The sequence below is a fragment of the Callorhinchus milii genome, unplaced genomic scaffold (genome assembly GCF_018977255.1).
Source record: "Callorhinchus milii isolate IMCB2004 unplaced genomic scaffold, IMCB_Cmil_1.0 Scaffold4, whole genome shotgun sequence".
NCBI lineage: Eukaryota > Metazoa > Chordata > Chondrichthyes > Chimaeriformes > Callorhinchidae > Callorhinchus > Callorhinchus milii.
Window position 1 is genome coordinate 16,384,048 of NW_024704745.1, and position 23,624 is coordinate 16,407,671.

The 23,624-nt window shown below is 40.1% G+C and overlaps 1 protein-coding gene across 2 annotated transcripts; it reads right to left on the reverse strand.

The window, feature by feature from the left end:
- Window positions 1-347: 347 nt before the first annotated feature.
- Window positions 348-15,238, reverse strand: LOC103177434 (neurite extension and migration factor-like). Of its 2 annotated transcripts, XM_042334690.1 has the most exons (3): window positions 15,195-15,238; window positions 2,790-4,721; window positions 2,391-2,472 (listed from the first exon to the last, which is right to left on the reverse strand). In XM_042334690.1, the coding sequence occupies exons 2-3, from the start codon at window positions 4,480-4,482 to the stop codon at window positions 2,459-2,461; spliced, it is 1,707 nt and encodes a 568-aa protein (XP_042190624.1). In that variant the 5' UTR covers window positions 4,483-4,721; window positions 15,195-15,238; the 3' UTR covers window positions 2,391-2,458. The 2 variants fall into 2 exon arrangements, with proteins under 2 accessions (XP_007889767.2, XP_042190624.1); XM_007891576.2 differs by having other exon boundaries at window positions 348-4,721.
- Between the last annotated feature and the right edge of the window lie 8,386 nt (window positions 15,239-23,624).

Consider the following 23,624-nt stretch of genomic DNA (forward strand, 5'->3'; position numbering starts at 1 on the left):
ACGTCTCAAAGTGCTTCACAGGATATACTGTAAAGTGAATTGACTGTATATTTTATGGGTGAAATGCAGCAGGCCAACTGCACACAGCAGTGTCCCACAAACAGTCATGGATTGAGTGACCAGTTTATTTTATGTTTTTTTTGAAGGAATTATTACCCTCTATCGACTAACAACCAGGCTCCTACTTACTATAGGTAAACAGAGGCATGTGGAGTAAGGAAACTTGTCCAACGTTTCGCCCTGCCAGGTCTCTCACTTGCGAGGCGAGTGCTCTAACCACTGAGCTACAGGACCCAATTCAACATTAAAAAGACCTAAGAAAAGGACTGACAACTTTCATTCTTAAAAAGTTGCATATAAACTTTATGCAAAATTTACAAAATGGATAATTCTTCAAGACTGCAACATCAGGTCAATTAATACAAGTGTGTTTTTACTGGTTTCTTTTATAGTACAGCCAGTGATTACTTGGGAGTATCACTTTTCAGTGCTTACTTGTGGATTTCCTGACAAAATTCAATCTTCTCACTACATCAGCTGAATTGCAAGTATTAAAATACAGTAGTTATCCCAGTTTTGTAACATACTAATGCTTCAGGTAATTTGTTACACACATTAAATAGAGTCGGGACTAATGGCAAAGCTGTAAACAGATTGCTCATTGCTGTTACTTTGTAAAGTATGTTGTGCTGATTTCCCATGATATGCAACAGTTAAATAAAGGCACATTTCTGAGCAGATATGTACCAAAAACACAAATAATGTTTTGTAATTTGTGTAAAGAAGACATTTTATGGATTATTGAAATATTTACTTAACATGACCCTTTTTTGTCTTAAAAGGGAGCTATATGCTGGATAAGAGTGAATCAGAAGTACTGTTTTAAATATATAAGACAGGACTTAAAATCACTATTGTAATCTACTGTAGGGCGAGGTAGTAAAATTGATGATTCACATTATAGATTTTTCCTTTTTAAATCCAGCTACTGTACAGTTTCTAGTGCTATGAAGTGCACTGCATGTAGATCTGCTGAAGTCAGTTTGGTTGTGTAACAGGGTTGGATACATTTTGAGCACAGCAAGATGAGATACGATTGACAGATTCATTATTTGGGCTATCCCTGCTTGGAATGCATTCTGAACCATGCTGTGACTTCTTATTTTTCAAATCTTTTGCACCAATGTGCAGTGCATACAATGGTTTGGATTTCCATTTGTAACTATTCTTCAGTTCTGCAGACGGATTAATTGCAGACAGAACAACGTCTCCAGGGTTTAACATTGGTTCCACAGAGGCCATCATAAACCGCTGAACTGCTGCCATTCCAGAGACAATATTAGAAAGGATATTGTCAGGTTCTTCAAATTCCCTCTGATGACCATTTAATACTCTGCTTCCTATATGATTTTCTCCCATCAGATCTGCACAGGACTCTGTAGGTACCAGCCAGTAGTCATCTTTTCCATTCAGATTTTCTCCATTTATAGGAAGTTTGGATTTTGTATTTATTAAACCTTTTTTCACCAGTTTAGCACACATTTCTAAATCTTTATTTGTAAATCCTTTTGTAGGTTTGTAGGCCTTTTCAGATTGGTTCATCTGCTCAGCATACGACCCACCCGAAGTGTTTCCTTGAACTTCAACTGCTTCTTTTTCAAGTGAAGCATCATCATTCTTTTCAATAGTCTCTACTTTTATAGTTTCTATCTCAGTACTATAACCTCTGTATTCATGAAGAGCTTTTTCATCCCATTGACTTGCATTTGTATTCAAAATCTTTGTTCTAGTGAAGTTTATTGCCTTATTAAATTTGCAATTACTTGTGGAATTTATATGATCAGAAGCTTGTGAATGAAAAGGTCTTGCACTTTGTGAAAATGACATACATGATGGATCACTAGTAAAGGAGTAAGTTTTCACATTTCTATTCAGCTCACCACATGTCTGCCACTGATTTACACACAAACTTGGTGGCCCGACCTTATTGAAAACCTGATCACATCTGCACTGGTCCAAGGATATGTTGGTTTCAGAAAGGACTCCAGGTGTGTTCACCTGTGAAAATCTAGACCAAGACCTCTGCTTCACTCTTGCTGGAGTAAAGTTTGAAATGTCCAAAATACACAAGGAGTCTTTTGAAGGAAGGGTTTGGTTTGTTTTTTCATTCAAATATTTTTGACTGCAGTTGACATTCATTTCATTTTGACTACTGTGAGACGTAAAAACATGGTGATTCAAGTTCCTGTTTGTAGTTGGTCGTTTTTCAGCTTCAACCTGTACCAGGCTTTCATTTTCTGAGTCATCTGCCCACAAGTGAAAAAGATCTTTTCCCATCCCCCCGTGCAAATGCAGATTCTGAACAGTTTCTACACTCCACATTTGCTGAACTTGTGACTTTTCTTCCAAATGCTGACATATATTTGGCTCACCACCATTGCACCGTGTGGCACGATCATCACTCTGTCTTTGCTGTGGAGAAGAAAATGGGTTTTCTGTTACAATTTTGTTACACTGCCCATTGACAGAAGAATGCTGGGAGGAAAGCTGAAGGTGTGTGTTAATTGAGGGATCATCTCCATCAAGCAGAGACCGGAAATATCCCCCAGAGATTTCTGGGATTGTGAGCGTATTATAAGCAGATGGTACAGGCCACTCGGGGCAGCTGGTAGCTGGAACTGGAGAAAGTAAGCCACTATGTGCTTCTAATTTGCCATGGAATGCTGGGGAATGCAAGCTAGCTGTGTTAAAATTAGGTAAAGGAGAAGGAGAAGCAGCATTACACTGACCTGAATTTCTGTGCATTTCTGCATGTGGAACTGGAGACTTTCCATTTGCACTTCTTGCAGAATTTCTATCAAAGGTATCCTTACCAATCTGGCTATTTGCTTTCCCTCTCTTTGAAAACACATCTTGTTTGCTCTTTAGTTGTTTCAAGTCTTCATGCACAAGTCTCAACTGGTTTGGCTCACTCACAGTCCTAATTGTGATGCGCTTTAACTCTACTTCATCTGTAAATTCATACACTGATTTATCATATTTTGGGGCCTTTGTAGATATACCTGTGTTTGCTTCAAGGATACCATCATTTGGCCTGTTCAAAGTGTGTCCTACTTTAACTGATGACATCTTGTTAACAAGGGTGTGTTTTTTATTTTTAGAAGCAAAGAACATGTAAGACATTCCAGCACCAGAGCAAGGTTTTAGTTTTCCATCATCCCTTTCTTGAATAGGGTACACATTACAACTGTAAGGAACTGGAGGCAAAAAATCCTTAAGTGGTGAAAGTTTCTGGTATTTTTTAACAAATTCATCAGTCAATAGAACTTGCTTCTCTGTGGAGTCTAATTTACTAATTTTTACACGCATGCTTTTGTGGCCTTTGAATCGATTGACAATTATATATTTGATTACAACAGGTGCCTCTTTTTTCCCAGTCTTTCTTCTTTTCCGAGGGCACCAGTCATCATCATCTTCCTGTGTTGATTCTGTAATATGGTCCTTTGTACCTGATAGTTTCACAGTCTCCAAGGAATCAATATCGTATAAATAATCATCACTGTACCGTATTTGTCGTTTAGCCCTCAATGTGTAATTGGTTTGCTTTGAACACCTCTGAGCATTTTTTCTTAATAATTGCCAGTTTTCCTGATCTTCATCTATAATGGAGGATAAACAAACTGAATCGATTGAATCCTGGCCACCTTCTTTCCAGTTATCCAGAAAAACACCTGATAAAAGACACTGGTTAGTTTCCAATTCATACAACTTGCTACGTTCCTGACCATTGCATCCTTTTCCTCCTTCTGGAATAAACCCAGGAGAAACAGCATTATTTTTTATAGGGGTTTTTGCAACTTTCTTGGTTCCATTACATTGGATACTGGGGAAAAAATTAAGCTGTGCATCTTCCTGGAAATTAGTTTGCTCCCTTATGTTGTCCTGAAAAGACTCGTACCTTATCTTTAACGAACATACATCACTGCTTAATGTTGAATCATCATCAAATAAAAAACTGTCACTGTCCTCTTCACCAATTAAATTAGTTGAAAATTCATTTGTCGTACAGAGATCCAAAAAATCATCCTTGTTCTCATTTATGAAACTTTCAATGTAACTCCAGTTCTGGTTGGGCAGAGGTAGTAATGATTCATCCGTATTGCATTTCTCTATGACTAACCCTTCAGGAGTATCGGCGGTAGCATAGTTAGATTCATTAAATGCAACTTTTTCACCAACAAATTTGTCTTCACATGTTACTCCACTTAAAGAGAAGTTCAACATTTGGTCAGAAATAGTGTCTTCAGTCGGAAAAATTGAGAAATGCTTTTCAGGAACCACAGTGGTTTCATTGCTCAGCCCGCTTCTCCAGTCAACTCCAAATTCACAACATTCAGCTTCATTTGATTCAGAATTACCTAGAGTTACTGGCTGAATTTCACAGGGTTTTTCATTCACAGAAGGAAGGTCCTTAGGTTCCATATTAGATCCTGCAGATTTCTTTGCTGACAAGTAGTTATACAATTAGAAAAAACACAAGTATCTAGAGATAGAAGCAATTAATGCTTTTTTCTAATGTACATCACCACAGAGCTTTGGTAAGAATTTCGAGAAATAATTTTCTGAAACAAATCCATTTTCTTTGCCATCTTCATCAGTAAGCTGCTGATCAGATGAAGCAATATGTTATATACAATAGTTATCCATCCTCAGGTGCAATTCTAGAACAACAAATAAAGCAAATCAAATTTCATGTTCATAAAAAAATCAATGAATGTATTAAAGTTATTTACTTATATATTTACTTAATACTTATACAAAGTCTTACAACACAAAATATTTAATACTACAAAGCAACAGTAATTTATATGAATGCTTTAGTCTCTGAAAAACAAAATATTTTTGATTTCATAATTTTTTTTAATACACTTAAAACCCAGATCATTTTGGTGACTATGATTATTTTGTTACCTAAACAAGCACATTTGTTGTTCCTAGAGAAAGGCATAATCAAAATGTTTGAAATCTTTTGAACCATAATAATAATACTTGAATTTGATATAGTACCTTTCATGTCAGGAGCACGTCTCAAAATTCTTCACATGATAAAGTGCAGTACATAGAGTGACTGTGTTCTGTGGACGAATGCAGCAGCCAATTTGCATATAGCAATGTCCCACAAACAGCAATGAAGTAATTGACACATTTTATTTGGGAGATTGTTGGCCGGGACACTGAGACAAGCTCCCTCCTCTTGTTGAATAGTGCCATGGGATCTTTAACAACCACCTGAACAGGCAGACAAGACCTTGGTTTAACCTCTCAACCGAAGGATGGCACCTACTTCAAGCAACATAACCCCAGCACTGAGTGGAGTGTCACCTTCAATGTGTTTCCAACTCCTGACATCTCTCAATGCATTTTTTTTTAAAAAAAACTATAATTCAAATTATGCCAAATGTCAAGAGTATTTTGCTCTTCGGTTAGTTTTCTATTTTGAGAGATTGAATGCATCTGTACTCCATGTATCCATCATTATCTTACAGCATTTTGCCTTTTCAGAAACAACAACAAATTACATTTGCATAGTGCCTTTCATGTAAAGAGGACACCCCAAGGCGCTGGACAGTTAGGGATCCACACCCAAGATGGTGGTTGGGGTCAGGAGAGGTGGAGGGTAGGGGTAGGAGGATGACTGATGGCACAGTTGAAGAGGAGGGTCTTGAGACGGGTCTTGAAAGAGGCCAGAGAGGGGGTGAGGCGAAGGGACTGTGGAATGGAGTTCCAGAGAGTGGGGGCAGAGAGGCTGAAGGCCCACCCGCCAATGGTGTGAACTGCTGTCAAATGAACCAAAAACATACATAGAACTCAAAGGCTTATTTCAGAATCACAGAAGTACAGTAGTGGCTCAGGAATGCATACACTAGTAGTTTTGCTATCCCATGAAACAGATAAAGAAGGACAACAAACCACAACAAAATTACATTTGTAAAGCACTTTTCACGTTGGGAGGACATCCCAAGGCACTGAATAGTCAGGGACCAGGACCCAAAGCGCGGGGTGGGTTGGGGGGGCAGGGTTGAGACGAGGAAGGGCAGAGAGATAGGAGGGCGGCTGAAGGCACGGTCGAAAAGGAGGATCTTGAGTCGTGCTTTGAAGGAGGCAAGGGAGGGTGCAAGGCGAAGGGATTGTAGGATTGAGTTCCAAAGGGTGGGGGCTGAAAGCCTGGCCGCCGATGGTACGGCAGATTGGGCGGGAGACATGGAGCACGCCGGACGGAGTCTGCTGAACAGAGGGAGCGGACAGGTTGATAAGGGTCAGAGAAGTAGGCAAGGCCATGGAGAGCCTTGAAAGTGAGGACAAGGATTTTGAATTCTATCCTCTGAGGGATGGGGAGCGGGAGAGGATGGGGGTGATGGGGTCACAGAGCCTGGTGCGGGAGAGGACACGAACTGCAGAGTTCAGGATGATCTGTCCTTCTCTCTCTCTGTCCTCCACAAGCTGCAGATAAAGAATGCTGCAGCAGACACAGATTCTGAAGAGTACTTGAGGTCTTCATGTGCATACTCTTAATTGTGTGTATGCTAGCTGATGAATGATCCATACTAAACAAAATGTTGTAACAATCCACCAGGTTAGTGTTTTCAGAATTAGAGGACAAAGTGGAAAAGAAAATTGGTTACTGCTACTTGAGTTCAGGTCAAAGTTCTTTTCTCAGTTGCTAATGTAATTGAGTTTTGAATGGCATTCCATTCCCTTGAGCACAACATTAATTAACTATATAATCCAGCAATTTGCTGGCAAATGTGCAGTATAAATGGGAGTTGAGGCAGCATGAATCTATTGGAGACTGGTTCCAGATACCATCTGGAGGAGATGGTATCAGGAGCAGTACAGTTTACATCTGCATTATATACGTGAGGCAGGTGTGAACTGCACAAGGATCATTCCCCTATGGTCCAGTCTAAACACTTGTGTTGTCTAGCAGATGACCAGCTAACTTTGAAAAGACTTAACTTTTTAAATGTTATGTTGTAACATTAGTATGAAGCCTACTCAATTTCATCCTTCCACATAACAACCCTATATTTTTTTCACTGCAATATCAAACTGTTTCTTAAGAGTTCAGTGTCCTGATCTCAACCACTTCTTTCAACAATCTGTTCAAGCAACAGGTTATTCTTGGTATTAAAATGCCTTGTGGGACCTTGGTATGACAACTTGTATTTATATAGCCCTGTTTGCATGGGATCGTGTCTCAGAGCAATGATAAACAGACATTCTTGCACAAATCATTGTAAGGTGGGACTGAGCATTTCAGAAGGAATAGGTTCCATGAGGTTTTTGAGTATATTACAGCATACGGTCACTACACTTTACTGTATATCCTGTGAAGTACTTTGAGACGTCTCAAAGATGTGATAAGGTGCTATATCAAATGCAAGGATTATTATTATCATGATGCACATAAATGCACACTGCTGTGTCAGCCAGGTATATTTTCCATCAGCTAAATAGGATAGCAGTGACAGGAAGGAACTAGCAAAATCACCGTTTCACTTCCCAATAAAGCTTCCCAGTGCTATAAACAGGCAATGGGTGCAAATGCTGAGCCCAGATTAGACGACCAGATCTCAACACTAACAAAGTACCCTTATGCGGCAGGCAGTGGGGCAGCTGCTTAATACATTCCAGCTGAGGTCCACTGGAGGTCAGTGGAACATCATGGCCTCAGTCTGCATTATTGAAGTTCATATCAAGATGTTATGTAAAATAGAAACAGACAAGACCACCAGTCACGCACACACTTCAGTGATTCCAGCAGTGGCACCTATGACCCATGCAGTACTGACTTTAAGCCATGGCTGGAAACATAAATGTGGTTATGTATTGCATGCTATTTTTAAAAAATACTTGTTAGATTTTAGTACATTAAAATAAACTGTTCAGATTGTCAGACTGACATCAGCAGTTTACAAAAAATAATCTGCCGTCCTTACCCGAATCCCTTAAATCAGTGTGTGAAATTTCATACACAGTTCTGTGCTTGACAATCACTACATCTTTAATCCACCAATACATAAACATAACAGTATGATCGATGATTCGCCTTCACATAAAACTTTCCATAACTAAATACAATTCATACTGTACTAAATTCACATAATCTGGAAACATGTTCATCACAGATAAGAAAACTAATGAATATTGACTGAATATTTGTCAAGGTATTAGTGAACCTTTCTAAATTGCTGGTCTCACTCTAGATTACTTCTATGTCAAACAGTGAACAAAGCAAAGAAATCATTGGCATCAATTCATTCAATTTATTGGATAAACACCAATTTCATTGTTTTTGTATCAGAGGTGTTTTATCAGTTATTACCGAAAATCAGAAGCCCAAGTTATAACACCGATACCCTGCGGCCTCATGTTATCAAGCTGCCACCAACATCACATCCTACACTCTGCAAATGCTTTGGTCAGCAACTTTATATAATAATCCTTACATTTGGTATAGCAGCCTTACAGGTCAGGAGGAAGTCTCAAAGTGCTTCACAGGATATACTGTAAAGTGTAGTGACTATGTGTTTTGTGGGAAAATGCAGTAGACAATTTGCGCATAGTAATATGCCAACAGTTTTATTTGGGGGATTGTTGGCCAGGACGCCAAGAGAAACTCACTACTCTTTTTGAATAGTGCCATGGGATCTTTAATGTCCACTTGGACAGGTCATAATTTCTCCTGGTGCTGTGGTCAACAATTCTCCAGATTTAAAAACATGGTCATTTACTTCATGGATATTTATGAGACTCTGCTGGGCACAAATCGGTTATTGCGGTCACTTATAAAATGGGCAGTCACTACACTCTATGGTAAATTCTAAGAGGTGCTTTGAGACAGTTTGATGATATAAGGTGTTCTATCAAATGCAAGAATTATTATAGAAGCAGGTCCAATTTCTCCAATCTCGGTTCCTATAAACACTCATGCCTGGTACCATCCTCATAAATCCTACACCATATCTATGGCCCTGACAATCTTAAACTGGAGCAACCAAAATTGGACTCATTTGCGCTGAGCTCCACAAATCATTTCAATTTTTTAATGCTTACAAAAAAGGTGGCAGGGCTTCCAAGTATTCACAAACCCTAAAAACTTAAAGGAAGTCCATTGACAAACTTGTCAATCTTCAGTGTAAAGCTGAAACAGTGTGAGATTACTCTATGGATCAAATCATACCTTGTCTTACTTTATGGAGAGAGTTCATGCTAATTCTCTACATACAAACAGAGTCAAATGGACACAAAGACTGTAGTATAAAACGGTTAACAAAGGTTTCATCTGTCCAGCACTGAAATATTGCAAACCAGATCAGCAGGCTGCAGAAACAAAAAATCCACATCTTATTCCTGAACTCAAGGGACTTGAGTACAGCTCTGCACATGCCAGAGTTCAACATCAAAGGGATGTGCCCAACATGCCATTCCTGTACAATGGATCACCATTACAAGACTTGTTGATGATTATGCATGGCCTTTATATTTATATCAGCAAAAAATAGCTGCTTTAGACACAGTTTCAACATTTCAAATTAATCCCAAAAGATTGCACAGAATTGTGCGTCTCAACATACCATTTCTCTTGTCCATGTAACTCTTACACAGAGACTTCCAAAGCCTTGAACCTTGTCCCTTGCACTCGGAAGAATAAACAGTTTTCTCCATCACTTGCTGAACCATCCATTAGTATTTTGTATGTTTGATACGTTTGTTCAAATAATTCTGTCCTCACAGTAACTGACTGGGTCAATTTCATGAGTCAACTGTCCTTGAGTCCTTGATACAGTTGCTTCACAAAAAGGACGTATGTACAACCCAACAAGAAATCAATAAGGCTACAACTGGTGCACTAAAAACTTCTTCTAATAAAAAGTTCGATGAAAGTATTTCATTTGGATCTATATTCACAAGACAGTTGGTCCAGGTCAGAGTCCACAACCTGGTACAGTATATATGCAAGCTTGAGCTCAAGTTGTAGGATTAGTTTTCTAGCTTTCAAACTTTATTCAAGATCCTTATCCTCACCTACAAGGCCATTCATGGCCTCGCTCCCTCCTACCTCTCTGACCTACTATCCCCCTACTTACCTGCCCGTACTCTCCGTTCCTCTGGCTCCGGTCTGCTCCACATCCCCCGCCCCAACCGCCCTACCATTGGTGGCCGGGCCTTCAGCCTCTCAGTCCCCAGGCTCTGGAACTCTATTCCCCCAGTGCCTTCGCCTTGCTTCCTCCCTCAAGGCCGGTCTCAAGACCTTTCTCTTTGACCGTGCCTTCAGCTCCCCTCTCGACTCTCTACCTCCTCCTCGCTCCCTCCCTTCCCTCACCCTGACCATTTCCCCCCAATGCTCGGGTCCTGACCCAACTGTACAGCGCCTTGGGACGTCCTCCTGAAAGGCGCTCTATAAATGGAATCTTGTTGTTGTTGTTGTTATTCTATGCACATCTATGCACTAACAGACAAGCAACCTGGTATTTAAACTGGGCCTTATCTAGACTTTATGCTTTTTCTGGGATTCTCTTGGCCTAACACATAGACCAAAGTGAGAAACGCAATAGGAATACACTCAAATCGACAGACGGATAGCTTACCCATACAATAGGGTAAAAAAAAATCTGTGCGATCTATCTGGGTGATCCACCTGCAGTCTATCCAAGTTATGCAGTAGCTAGGGAATTCTTCACTGGACAACTATCTGCTTTCCTGTTTTTTTTGTGAATCAGGCTGGAGTGTTTTTCTTTTTTGTGAAATCTAAGTTGCTGTCTGGGTTTTTGTTTTTGTGTCTCTGATCTTTAAAATAAGTATACAAGAATATTAAAGAGTGAGCAAAGCAAAAAGTGACCCTGGTAACCTCATATTGCCCCTTTATAGACACCTTAGATTAAACTGCTCCTATCCAATATCTCTACTCTTTTTCAGGGGCCATACTGAATCTATTACCTAGAACTTAGCTCACAATTTTAAACAAAAATCTGTCCAAATGGGATTCTACCCAACATATTTCTTCTCTTTCCTGTTGAGTTCTAGGCCTCAAGGTTGTCCTCCCGATGTCCTCCTGATGTGAAAGGCACTATACAAATGTAATCTGTTGTTATTCCCACAATTCTAACTACACCTAAAATTCTTTTCCATTTAATGTCACCTTGTAGATACCAGCACTTTGGTAGAACATCCACCAACTTCCTTTCTCAATCAGGAATTTGAATGCCTTTGTGCTTAATTGAGGTTTAAATTTAATTTCACATTACTTAACATACACTGACTTCATTTAATCCCTTGGATCTGTTCAACCTAAAATGCTGACCTGGAAATTGTATTTGCACCTGCCTGAAGGGCAGCAAGATCTAGGCAATGATTGTTGAGAAGCATGACCTCATCTGAACAAAAAGTATTTTGCTTCACATTTCTATCCAGATTAGTATTCTAGTTCCATTTTGTAGCATGTGATTATTTCACATTTCTGCTTGCTGTCTCAGAAATTGGATTTGAGTTACATATATCACTACATTGATATCAAGCAGGTTTTTTTTGATGGGAAAAATCAAGGAAATACACTATTTCAATGCTCTTCTCGTTGGTCTCCCCAGCTCCACCATACACGAAGTTCAGTTAACTCAAAACTCTGCGGCTCGAATTCTGACCCACACAAAACTCTGTACCCCTATCACACCAGCCCTTGCTAGGCTCTACTGGCTTCTAAATTACCGAATGGATCGATTTCAAGATCCGCTCTCTCGTTTTCAAATCCCTTCATGCCCTGACACCTTAACTACCTATCCAATCTGCTTAACACCACTCCACCATTCATTGCCTCCAGCCTTCTGTTTGTCTCTCGTCCCCTCCACCATCGGTGACCGTGCCTTCAGCCACTACGATCTGAAAATCTGGAATTCTCTTCCTCAATCTCTCTGCGTTGGCCCCCTCACTCCCCACTTTCGAATCCCACCTAAAGACCTTCCTTTTTGACTGTGCTCAATGTCAGACTCCGCTACCGTCAAGCGCTCCCGGACTCTACCCCCACGTGAAGGGTGCTATATAAATAAATGCAAGTTGTTGAACTGCATTGTTGCCAAAAGTCCAAAATGTAGAGTAACGCAAATTAGCAGACAAATAGCAGTAAATAGCAAGTAGCTTATCTGCACAATTTAGTTTTTGATTTCATATTTTCAAGTTGCGAACTATAAAGTCTGTCTTCGTCTGTCTGAGGTACATACCTGCAGAATTTCAGAGTGCACTTGTGATATTTATCCACAAGAAAGAACCTAGTGAGACTGAAAACTACCAAAGATTTCAGTGGTTCTTAACACTGTGATTTGGCAATCACAGCCTATATCAGAGATTTCTTGCTCTGGAGGGCAAGTTCCCACAATAATAATAATCCTTGCATTTGATATAGCGCCTTATCACAAAAGCTTGAGAAGGCACAGCTCTAGTTTGCGAAGGCACCTTGGAGGTGTTATTTGGAAGACACAAGGGGCATCCTTTCCACTTGGCGATTTGTATTTGTAAAGATACCAATGTCCTTTAGCCCATTTACAAAGACCAAAAAGTGAGGTAGATTTCTGGTAAAAAGTGACTGCAAAGAGGGTGCATTCCAGTCTTCACTGAACTGTAAATAAAATGGAGATAAAATCAGCTTCATGACAGGAAAACCTCTGCCAAGGCCCCTCACATGAAGGCATGGATTTATAACGTAATCTTTCTGAAATTAGGTGAGCAGGGGAAAGAATGCACACACCATTTCAGAGAAAGGGAAGGTGGTAAACATTTGTTGAACTGTGTCTGGTTTGGATATTCTTAAGGGTGGTGATGAATTTTCATATGTCTGTTACCCGGGTGATGAAAAAAAAGTCTACTAGAAGTAGAGGTCACAAACTACTGGTGGGGAGGATGATAGGGGAAAAGGATCAACTAGAGCATGTTCATCATTGGCGGGTGAGCCTTCAGCCTCTCTGCCTTCACACTCTGGAACTCCATCCCAGTCCCTCCACATCAGCCCCTCCCTTGCCTCCTTCAAGACCTGTCTCAAGACCCTCCTCTTCGACCGTGCCTTTGGTCACCCTGCTACCCCTACCCTCCCTGCCCTCCACCCCTCCTGATCCCAGCCACTGGCTTGGGTGTGGATGCCTGACTGTCCTCCTGACGTGAAAGGTGCTATAATTTGTTGTTGTTGTACTTGAGGTCCTGGTTTTCATCCATGAAATAGAGCTCTCAAGGCTTAGCACGAACCACAAAAAGACTGCTATTTGTGCTCCTTTCAGAACCTGGAAACAGGGCAGCTCAATACACAAGGAGCAGATCTACCCGTGGAACCAACCCCAAGGATCACCCTGAGGTTCTACTAGCGATCAATGCAGCAGTTCTTTAAATTGTTCAATGGGACAGCCCTTTGCTGTCGAAAAATTTGTAGAAGGTTTACTTGAACTTTCCACCTACATCAGAAAGAACACAATCCCAAGCAAGTCACGCGCCTGCTACAGTGAAGCAGTCTGGCATTTATTATCAAACAGTAGGGATTCTTCTCTGAATGAGCAATGCTCTGAGATGCCCATTGGAGAGTAAAACGTGTTCAGTCAGTTTTGTCACAGGCAACTGTTCTCTAGTCTAGGGACTGTATAACAACAGATCTGCCCCAGTAGACAAGATACCCTATATGATCATCTTCCCCTGACAACTTAGGATCTAAAGCAGAGTCTGTTAATGAAGTGCAAAAGACTCAGCTGAAAATTATGTTATATTCAGTAGTTTGTTCAACTGATTTCAAGGGAACACTTCCCGATATGTTCCTGTAAGTAGTCTACATGGAGTTGGGCAAAACAGATCATACAAAGGAAGAAAAGGATGATTTCTCAAAATGTGGAGCGTTGGCTCCAATCCCCGCTACCTTCAAACATCTGGCATACTAGAATTAAATGCAACAAAGTCATCAGAGGGTCCTTTGTCCAACGTCTCAATTCTCCTCTTCCACGTTGCTGTAAAGATAATCGTAAATAATTGTAAACGATTATCTACATAAAATTGGTCATTCACTTTATGTTTTTTCGCGGGACATTGCCGTGTGCAAATTGGCTGCTGCTTTCACCTCCACACTGCGATACAGTCACAATGCTTTACAGTAAAACATGTGAAGCATCTGGAGACTTCCCCCAACATGAAAGACAAGACACTACATCAAATGCAAGGATTATTATAATTTTCATATGACAAACTACACACTGTATTCAGCATATGAAGGTGGCTATCAAATCGCAATTGCTGTACAGAATCCATTTCCCAAATTTGGACCAGCACAGAGAGAGAAAGAAAATCAGAGGTGGAGGGTGGAGGGGGGGGGGGAGAGGGGGACTGGAAGCAAACAAAAAAAAACCCTAAAAGTTTAAGCCACTGGGAAAAAAAACTCCAAAAGCCAAAAAACAGGCATTCCGAGTGGCATGGAAACCAGCTGCATGGGTCGGAAAAGGGGAATAAAAATAATAAAAATTTAAAAAAAAATGAAAAGAAAGGAAGGAAGGAAGGAAGGAAGAGAAGTAACTTTCTGCACAGCTCTTGCCACCTGAAGCTCGGTCTCTAGTTTTCTTTTTTTTTTCGGTTCTTTTTCCCCCCCCCCCCCCAAAAAAAAAAATCCAAGACTTTGCTAAAGTTTTCTTTTAGGAACATAAACCAGGCTATGGACTAAGCCCACTGCCCCCCTCCACCACCACCTCCTCCTTCTCCTCCTCCTCCTTCTTCTCCTCCTCCTCCTCCAACTTCATTGTTGCATCGCTGCCCCCACAGGAGTTCACTCCAAACCTGATGACGCCTCATAACATCCCCGCACCTCAGGCTGTGTGTGTGGGGTTTTTTTTGGGGAGGGAGAGAAAGAAAGGGGGAGGGGGAGGGGGAAAGAGTCCAGACACCGGGGTCGCTACACAGCCTCCCTCTCTCTCCCCCCCCACCCACCTCGGCCTCCGCTACAGAGGTATCAGCCGCGCAAGGAACGAGGCAACGAGCGTCCTGAGAGCCGCCCGCCCCACACAGAGAGAGAGAGAGAGAGAGAGAGGGACCCGATCACACAAAGAGGCGGCCCGGCCCGACCCGACCCGGCCCGGCCCGGCCGCCGACCCCCGGCAAAAGCAACAGCGGACACTTTTTACCTGCTGTTTCCTTCTGGCTGCCCACCCGGTTACCGGGCCCCCGCACACATGGCGGCGGCGGCGGTGGCGGCAGCAACAGCGGCGACACTTTCCTGTTGCCGTTAAAGAAAAAAAAATTCAAAAGCAGCTCGCGCGGCCAGAGCCGCACGAATTGTCGCCCCCTTGTCTGTCAATGGTGTGTGTGTGGGGGGGGAGGGGGGAGGACCGGCAGGAGGAGACGCAACATACACAGGGCATTGTGCGCGGCGCATCTCGGGAGTTGTAGTTCGTCCGAGCCGCTTCCAACGCGACCGTTCGAGGCCGTCGAACTGCAGATCCCGGCGGCCAATGCGCCCGTACACCAGAGGGCTGTACTGCTGGACCTTAGCTCCCCCCCCCCCCCACTCCATCCTGGAGCTATTTAAAGCATCTGTAAGATCAGCAGTTAAGGGAATGGGAGTTACTGTTGTTGTTGTTTCAGTTTTGTTGTCAATAAACAGTGTTATTATTAAATAATGAATAAATGGTATTTTGCTACTTGAAAAACTGGTACTGACTACTGTTACTGTAAGGATGCACATCACCACCACCACCAACACCAACAACAATATTTGCATATATTGCACCCTTCATGCAGGATAGTGTCTCCGAGCGCCCCAAATAAGAAACAAACAAGAAGTTGGCTTCAGAAGGACCACTTGCTGGATATTATCTGGATGATGCTGAAGTCCTGTAGCTCACTGGTTAGAGCACTCGCCCCGCCAGCGAGAGGACCTGGGTTTGATTCCCGGCAGAGCGAAATGTTGGGCAAATTTCCTTACTCCGCACGCCTCTACCCCGGTTGGCATATTGTTTTTCCGGGGATAATAATTCCACCAAAAAATAATAATAATTTGGTCGCTCAATCCACTGTTAACTGTTTGTGGGACGCTGCTGTGTGCGATAGGCTGCCGCGTTCTGCTCACAAAATTTACAGTCAATTCACTTTACAGTATGTTCTGTGAAGCCCTTTGAGACATCTCGAAGACTTGATAAGGCACTATATCAAATGCAAAGATTATTATTAAATACAAACAGCCTGCCTGCTTACCAGAAATTAAGCAATTCATATGGTTATGGCAAAGCAATGGTTAGACAAGCTCAGACTCCTCAATCTTGAGAGAAGACAATTCAGATGGACCTCATGGAGGTGTTTTGAAGTAAACAACAACAAAATTACATTTGTATAGCGCCTTTCACGTTGACCCAGAACAATACTATAGGATGCACCAAGATAGCAGAACAGGAGGACATAGATTTAGTTGGCTTCAGAAGGACCACTTGCTGGATATTATCTGGATGATGCTGAAGTCTGTAAAAGGCAATTTCAGAACAGAAGTCAAAATGGCAAAATACTGCAGATGCTGGAAATCTAAAATAAAAAGAAGTCAGTCGCTGGGAACACTCACCAGGTCAGGTTATAGAGAGAGGAAAATCAGTAATGTTTCAGGTTGATGACCTTTGGATGAAATGGTTCTGATGAAAGGCATCGACTTGAAATGTTAACCCACTTTCCTCTCTCCATAGATGCTGCCTGACCTGCTGAGTGTTCTCGGTGACTTCTGTTTTTAATTTCAGGACAGATACTGGGGCGCTTTTGCTTACCTAGAAGGAAATTAATGACTGGAACAGGTTGGCAGGAGAGGTGGTTTAGGCGAGAACATTGGACTCATTTAAAATGTAGTTTGATGCTGTGAGAGAACGGTTGGGTGGGTGTTCTGGAGGGTTGAGATCAGATGAGCTGAAAGGCCTTCTTCATCAAATCCGATCTTGTAAATGCATTCCTGTGTGTCAAATGGGAGAAGTAAGGTTAAACTGCTGTTTTTTTGATAATCTGGAACAATCACATTGTTGTGAATGTTCTGAGTATCTTAATATTTTCTCTCTTTGGCCCCAACACAGATTACTATCAATCCCTGTTTTTGTTTTTGAGCCCTACATACTGCATAAAATACTTGAAGGAAAAAGTTTTAAAATGTTGGCAAGTTTTTTGATATGGGGATAATAATGTTTTGCTATGTTCGATAATCAGTTCCTTACATCACAAGGAAATTATTGTCAATTATTGTGAATTTCATTTCTTAACTACTGTATTACTGAGGTAATGTTACAAGGCAACTAGTATGCAATCTGTCACATTTAAATGATCCGGGTTGAACTATATAGTTTCTGATGTTATCCAGGTAGTTCATTGGTAAATAAACTAAAGGAAATTTATGTTATATGGTTAGTTTCTGGTCTACTGTTTTGAAATGCTGCTTTTAAACCCTAAAATAGTTAAAGTGTGGATTCCCTTGGACTATCCCAGTGTACAAGGTGCTACTCAGGTTTCAGAGGCAATTCAAAGAATAATTCCCAGCGTTAGAGAGATGAGCTGTGAGGAACAACTGAATAAGATATGGCTCTTCAGAAATCAAATCTTCAACGTATAAGGCTTCAATTTATTCCATGAATTTGAGTTGTGCTATGTCTAAGAAACCAAGTCAAGGCCAGGTATCTTCCAAGGGAAGAAGAATGTGGATGAAGATATCTACTAGGTTGCATTCCCCCCATCTGTGGCTCGGCTGTTTGTTCTCAGCCTCTGGAAGTACCTGGGGTTGGGGGAGAGAAGAGGAAATGACCTGGTAAGGAAAGATAATGGGGAAGTAAGAGTGTGCACCATTAAAAAAAGAAAGGTAACAGCTGTGTACCTGTTTTAAGGTACTTGATTTCTTTGATGCTTAAACTGTATTAAATCTCAGAGATTTGGGGGAGATGAATCTATACTTGTACATACTACCAGAAGCATAAAGGGGGAGACTAGAAGTTATTTTAAAAAAAACAAAGACAAGTGGGAGGTGGAACATGTTGTCACAAGTAACTATTGAAGCTGAGTCAATAATGACATTTAAAAGAGAATTAGATAAATATTTGAAGAAATGGTTTAATAATGGGTATAAGGAAATAGCAGACATATTTCAATAGATAGCTAAATAGTTGGCATAGCATGTACACGATGGAACAAATGCCCTCCTTGTATTCCGATTTGTAAGTAGCCTATATCTTGAAACTACAGATGCTTAAATGTCACTTGACCCCGTGCCTTTCATGTTACCAGGCAGTCAGACTACTCATTGTCTGTAGAAATGTGAGGAAGAAGTAGAGAGTATTTCATTATTTCACTTACTTTTGTTCCAAATACATGTCATAATGTAATTTTCAAATTTTTCAGGTTCTGGTCAGGTGAATACGCCATTAAAATATTTCTTACCTGCTCACTGAGACTATTTACTGTGTGCAATTATAATAATAAAGTGATCCCAAAGTCTCTGTGCAATGTTTGTCTTAAATTATTCACCTTGAATTGAAAAGAAACACGTTTCATGTAAAGGAGACATGTGTAGCGTGCTCAGAATCAAGATATGAAGATCATTTTATCAAGAGAGACACCCAAGGGATGATAAATGAACCACTTTTGGATTGGATTGGATTTGGCCAATTTCAGGTTCATTTTCAGACATTCAGATATTTGTTCAATTCTTATAAATGTTATGGTCTTGTTCCAGTCCCTTTTTTTAAAAAAAACACACCTATGTTTTGTGATGCCTTTCAAATAAAATAAAAATGCTTTCCACTCAGTTTTAAAAGTTTTGAACTTTATTGGAGGACCATTACCTCCATTATCTTCACACTATAATTTCTCTCTGGGGTTTTAACCTGCTGGTCCATTTACAGAGAATGCATAGCACAGAAACAGGCCACTCAGCCCAAACAGTCCACACAAGTCTTCATCTATTCTTTACTTCCCCCCGCCACCACCCCCCACCATACCCTTCTATTGCCCTCTCCCTCATGTGAAGGTCTGGGAGGAATAGGAGGAAACATCTGTATTCTTCATTTTATTCTGAGAAGGCTGACAACCTGATCAATGAGAGTCAAGTTCTGGCAATGTAAAAAAGTATTATGTTTTGAAGGTGAGCCATGATCGGACACAATAGCCGCATTAGCCAAGGCTGTAATCGGTGAACTGTATCTTACTTTTCCTGTTGAGTTGTATTGCATTTTGTGGCACATCACAGAAGACTTTGAAACACTTATCCCTGAACAGCGTCAGTGTTCACTGTTAAATCCATTTGTTATGGAATCATCTGCTAAACTAAAGAGTGTAGAATAATTAGAATAATCCACTTGTCATGCTTTACTCCAATTTAATTGTTTGTGGATTAACAAGTCATAAGTAGAGGGGATCCCACATATCTTTTGATTGCAAATCTATTCGTATAATGCAGTATAATAATATAACCAGTAACTAGTATAATAGTATAACCAGTATTAGAAGATATATGTGAAAGTAGCCCGTAAAAGATTTTATTCTTTTGATGTGTGTTACATTTGTGGTTATGAGACACTAACCATATGTAAATAATAGAGATCGAGAGGCTATTGCTATTATTCACGTTGTGCATAAAATATAGTATGGTCCTAGGAATTTTCACACATCAAATGATATAAAGGTTACGGTCAGAAATAGAATCAGTTCCATCTACCCACTTAATCTCAGGATTCTTATTGAAAAAATAAGGAAAAAGTTAAGAGGAATTTCTGCATTCAGAAAGTTGTTTGGGTTTGGAATTCATTACTACAAGTGGCTGCAGAGGCTGGATCAATAGAATCCTTCAAAGGGGAACTTGATAAAAACCTGAGCAGTAAAAACATTAAGGGATATAGGGAGAGAGCTGGGAAGTGGGATTTCTAAAAAAAAAGGTGATTTAGAATAACAGGCAACAGAGACAATGGACTTTTGGGGGGTCAGCCGGGTATCTGACACATGGGGAAACGCACCACCATGCTTGAGAGTATCCAAATCAAGCTGAGATTTCCATGCATCCCACCTAGACATGGAAATCCAAGAGATAGCTTGTTGGAATGGAATGCGCACTCTCTCCCTGGAGGGACACATCCTGCTTACCTAATTCCAGAAATGACACTGAATTTTTTGTTTTAAGTACAATAACCGGAAATATCACAAAATCTGTGATAAAACAAGGAAGTGATTATATACAAGGATTATCATCAATGCACTGCCGTGAATCCACTTGTGGTTAATGCGAATGTTTCAGTGTTTTTGATTACTATGCAATACATGAAACTGTTGAATTGGGTTGTGGGGAAATCCCAAGGTAAGGTCAGGCACTTCTCCACAGGGAGGATGGAGAAATCAGAGATAGTCAGTTTAGGCCACCTTCATCCACTTATAGGGGCCAGGTTTAGAACAGTATTGGCTGAGGGAGTCAATGGCTGAGAAAAGAAGAGAAAATAATTTTAAGAGAAGTACCGGTTACTTTTGCAAAATATATACCATGTGGCTGCTTCATTTTGAATCCATGCAGAACTGATTCATGGCAATACAAATTCATTTTTTTTCTCTTTGCGTTGATAATGTCACATTGTTTTGTAGTGTCAATAAGCAAATGTGAAAGCAGAGGAGCCTGAATGGCTGTGACAAGAAGCAAAAAAGGACTAATGCATTAAATTTCCTAAAACATTATTGTAGCCTTGATTTTCCACTTAGTTTGAAAAATAATGCAAGCAGAATAGTTATTTTATTACAACCAGATGTGGAAAATGCCATAGGCTACATTCCTTTCTGTTCCGATGCCAAGTAACCACTTTATCAGGAAAATTATGCTTGAGTCAGTTGTTTTATTGCATCAGAAAGTTAGTTTTCCTGTCAGCAAAATGAAATTAGGGGAGAGAGAGCAGTGATCGCACAAATTCTTTTCTCTTTCAGCTCAGTAGCATCGTCTTCAGAAAACGTACTGTTGCTCAATTCCATGGTAATATTTTATTAATTATTAGCCAACTGTTACAATTTACTTGTATTAATGCCTGGCTACTGTACTAAGACTGAAATTTACTGGAACATTATTTTCTCTTTCTGCACGTCCATGAAACCAAATTGTTACTGTCTACAGTAGACATAAATATATATACATAACAATAATATTTAACTTTGGTGCTACAGAACATTTGTTTTGGTTAAGAAAACTGTTTTATACTTTTTATTAAAATAATCGTTGGACCTTTTTGTTTTTATTTCTATTTTATGTTATGCTTTTGAAATTTCTCTGGGAAATTTAGTAACTGTTCATCTTAGTCAGTTTTCATTGCTTTATCTGATCCATCCATCCAGAACTTTCCATCCAGAATTTCAGGTAACCTTGTTTTTCCTATATCATCTCTTATTGCTATATTTCTAAGTTTGATTTTTTGATATGAAAAACAAGTCAATAAATAAGTTCTTCTTCCAGCAACCAGAAGAATCGGAGGGAGGAGGCACAAAAGTAACTCTACGCCTGTTTTGTAAAACTATTGAAATAAAAAATCCTTGCATTTGATTTAGCGCCTTTCATTTAGCAGGAGGACATGTCAAAGTGCTTCATAGGAGTTTATTGTAATGTGGTGACTGTATTTTGTAGATGAATACAACAGCCAATTTGCACATAAAAATGCCTCTCAAACAGTAAAGAAGTCAATGACCAATTTTGTCTGTACAAGTATGAGAACACATTTGGAGTGCTGTGTACAATTTTGAGTGCCTCATTTGTAGGAAGGATATATTGACTTTGGAAGAAGTCCAGCGAATTATACCAGGAACTGGATAATGGTGGCAGAACTTTGATGAAAGGCTGGATAGGCTGAGAATGTTTTCTCTGCAACTGAGGAGGCTGAGGGGTGATTAGATCAAAGAGCTCAAAATTGTGAAAGGGCTCGACAAAATAAGCAGTGAGTGACTTTTTCCACTGGATATAACCTTAAAGTTAGGGCAAATGGGTTAACACCAAGATGAGAGGGAGAAAAATTCTTGCAGAGTATGATAAGATTCCATCAAAATACTGACCAGAAAAGCCATTGGATGAAAAATGAGTTGAGGGATTTAATATCAATAAATAGTACTTATTGGAGTTAAAATGTTAAGGGATAAAGGCGAGAAGTCAGTGAAGTGTGATTGGGGGAATTTGTAGTATGTCGGTTATGGGATGGTCTGGTAGAGCAGGCTTGATGGGGTGAATGTCTTTCTGTTCCCAATTTCCTATGTTATTGTTGCTGTTGTTGCCTATGTTACTATACAACAAAATATACATTTAATACATTACATTTTGATATTAAAGAGCTCATTGCTTGACTGACTACCAAATAACATTAATGCAAATATTTATATCCGCCTCGATCCAGTGATATTGATCATCATCACGTACAGTAAATTAATCACAAATCCATAATCACAAGACAATAAGTCAACCCTTGTTAATATAATTTCCAGTAAAAAGTGCTACCCCTTGCCAACATCTTGCCAGAAGGCCAGTTTTGTAATGGCACAACCACTGCAGATGTGGCATTAAGCCATAAAGACAAGAAGATGGTAGGTTCCAATCCTACTTTATAATAAGTTAACTGATCTTGATGAGAGCAACTGTTGAGCTGCTATAATTTGCCTCAGGACCTCTGAGACACAGAAGGGAAAATCCCCAGTTCTGATTCCTCTACTGACCACTGTTGGAAGTGCGCATGTATAGATGTCAAATGCAGAACTGATTGGACTTGATGTAATGCCCCTCTCAGTCAATAGCCTAAGCAATTAAATGTAATATAAAGTTAATAGGACATTTACAAAACTAGAAATATTAATATAAATAGTACATTATTTTAATTGTCTGAAAGGAAATTTACATGCAACTATTCTTTCATATACAAGAAGCACAAGGAAACATATTTGCAGATCAGGAAAAATCCCTGAATTTTCTCTCAAACCAGGTAAGTATAATATCTTTACAAATACTAATTTCAATACTGGTCCGCTGTTTGTGGCTGCATTTCGTTAGTGTGAGAAAGCAGGTAAATTGACTTGCACTTGTAAGCCCTGAGGTTTCAAGTTTCTGTCAATTAATAGTACTAGTGGACTTTACAGGGTTATTGACAGGATAGTATTTGATAGTATTTGGATGTTTGTATATTTTGAACAACACGTGAGTGATACAATTGTTACAGAATTGTGTAATGAAAGGATGAATCTTTTCATAAGTTAGGAAACTTAAATTCACATTTTTTGGCGACAAACATGGATATATTTCCTGCCAGACCCTACAGCCACACGGTGAGTGACAGCTATAATTGAGATGAAATAATAGCCCCTGAAAGTAGTTATTGTATTAATGTGTTGAACTGTTGAAATCAATAACCATAAATTAATTTAGACTACCTTACTAATTACGCTTTTCGTCTTAAATGTGAATATCAACTTTCTATAAGTAAGTCAAAGCAATGTGAGGCACACCAACAACAACTAAATTACATTTCGTAGCGCATTTCACGTCTGGGTAGGACGTCCCAAAGCGCTGAACAGTCAGGTGTCGGGGCCTGAGCATGGGGGAG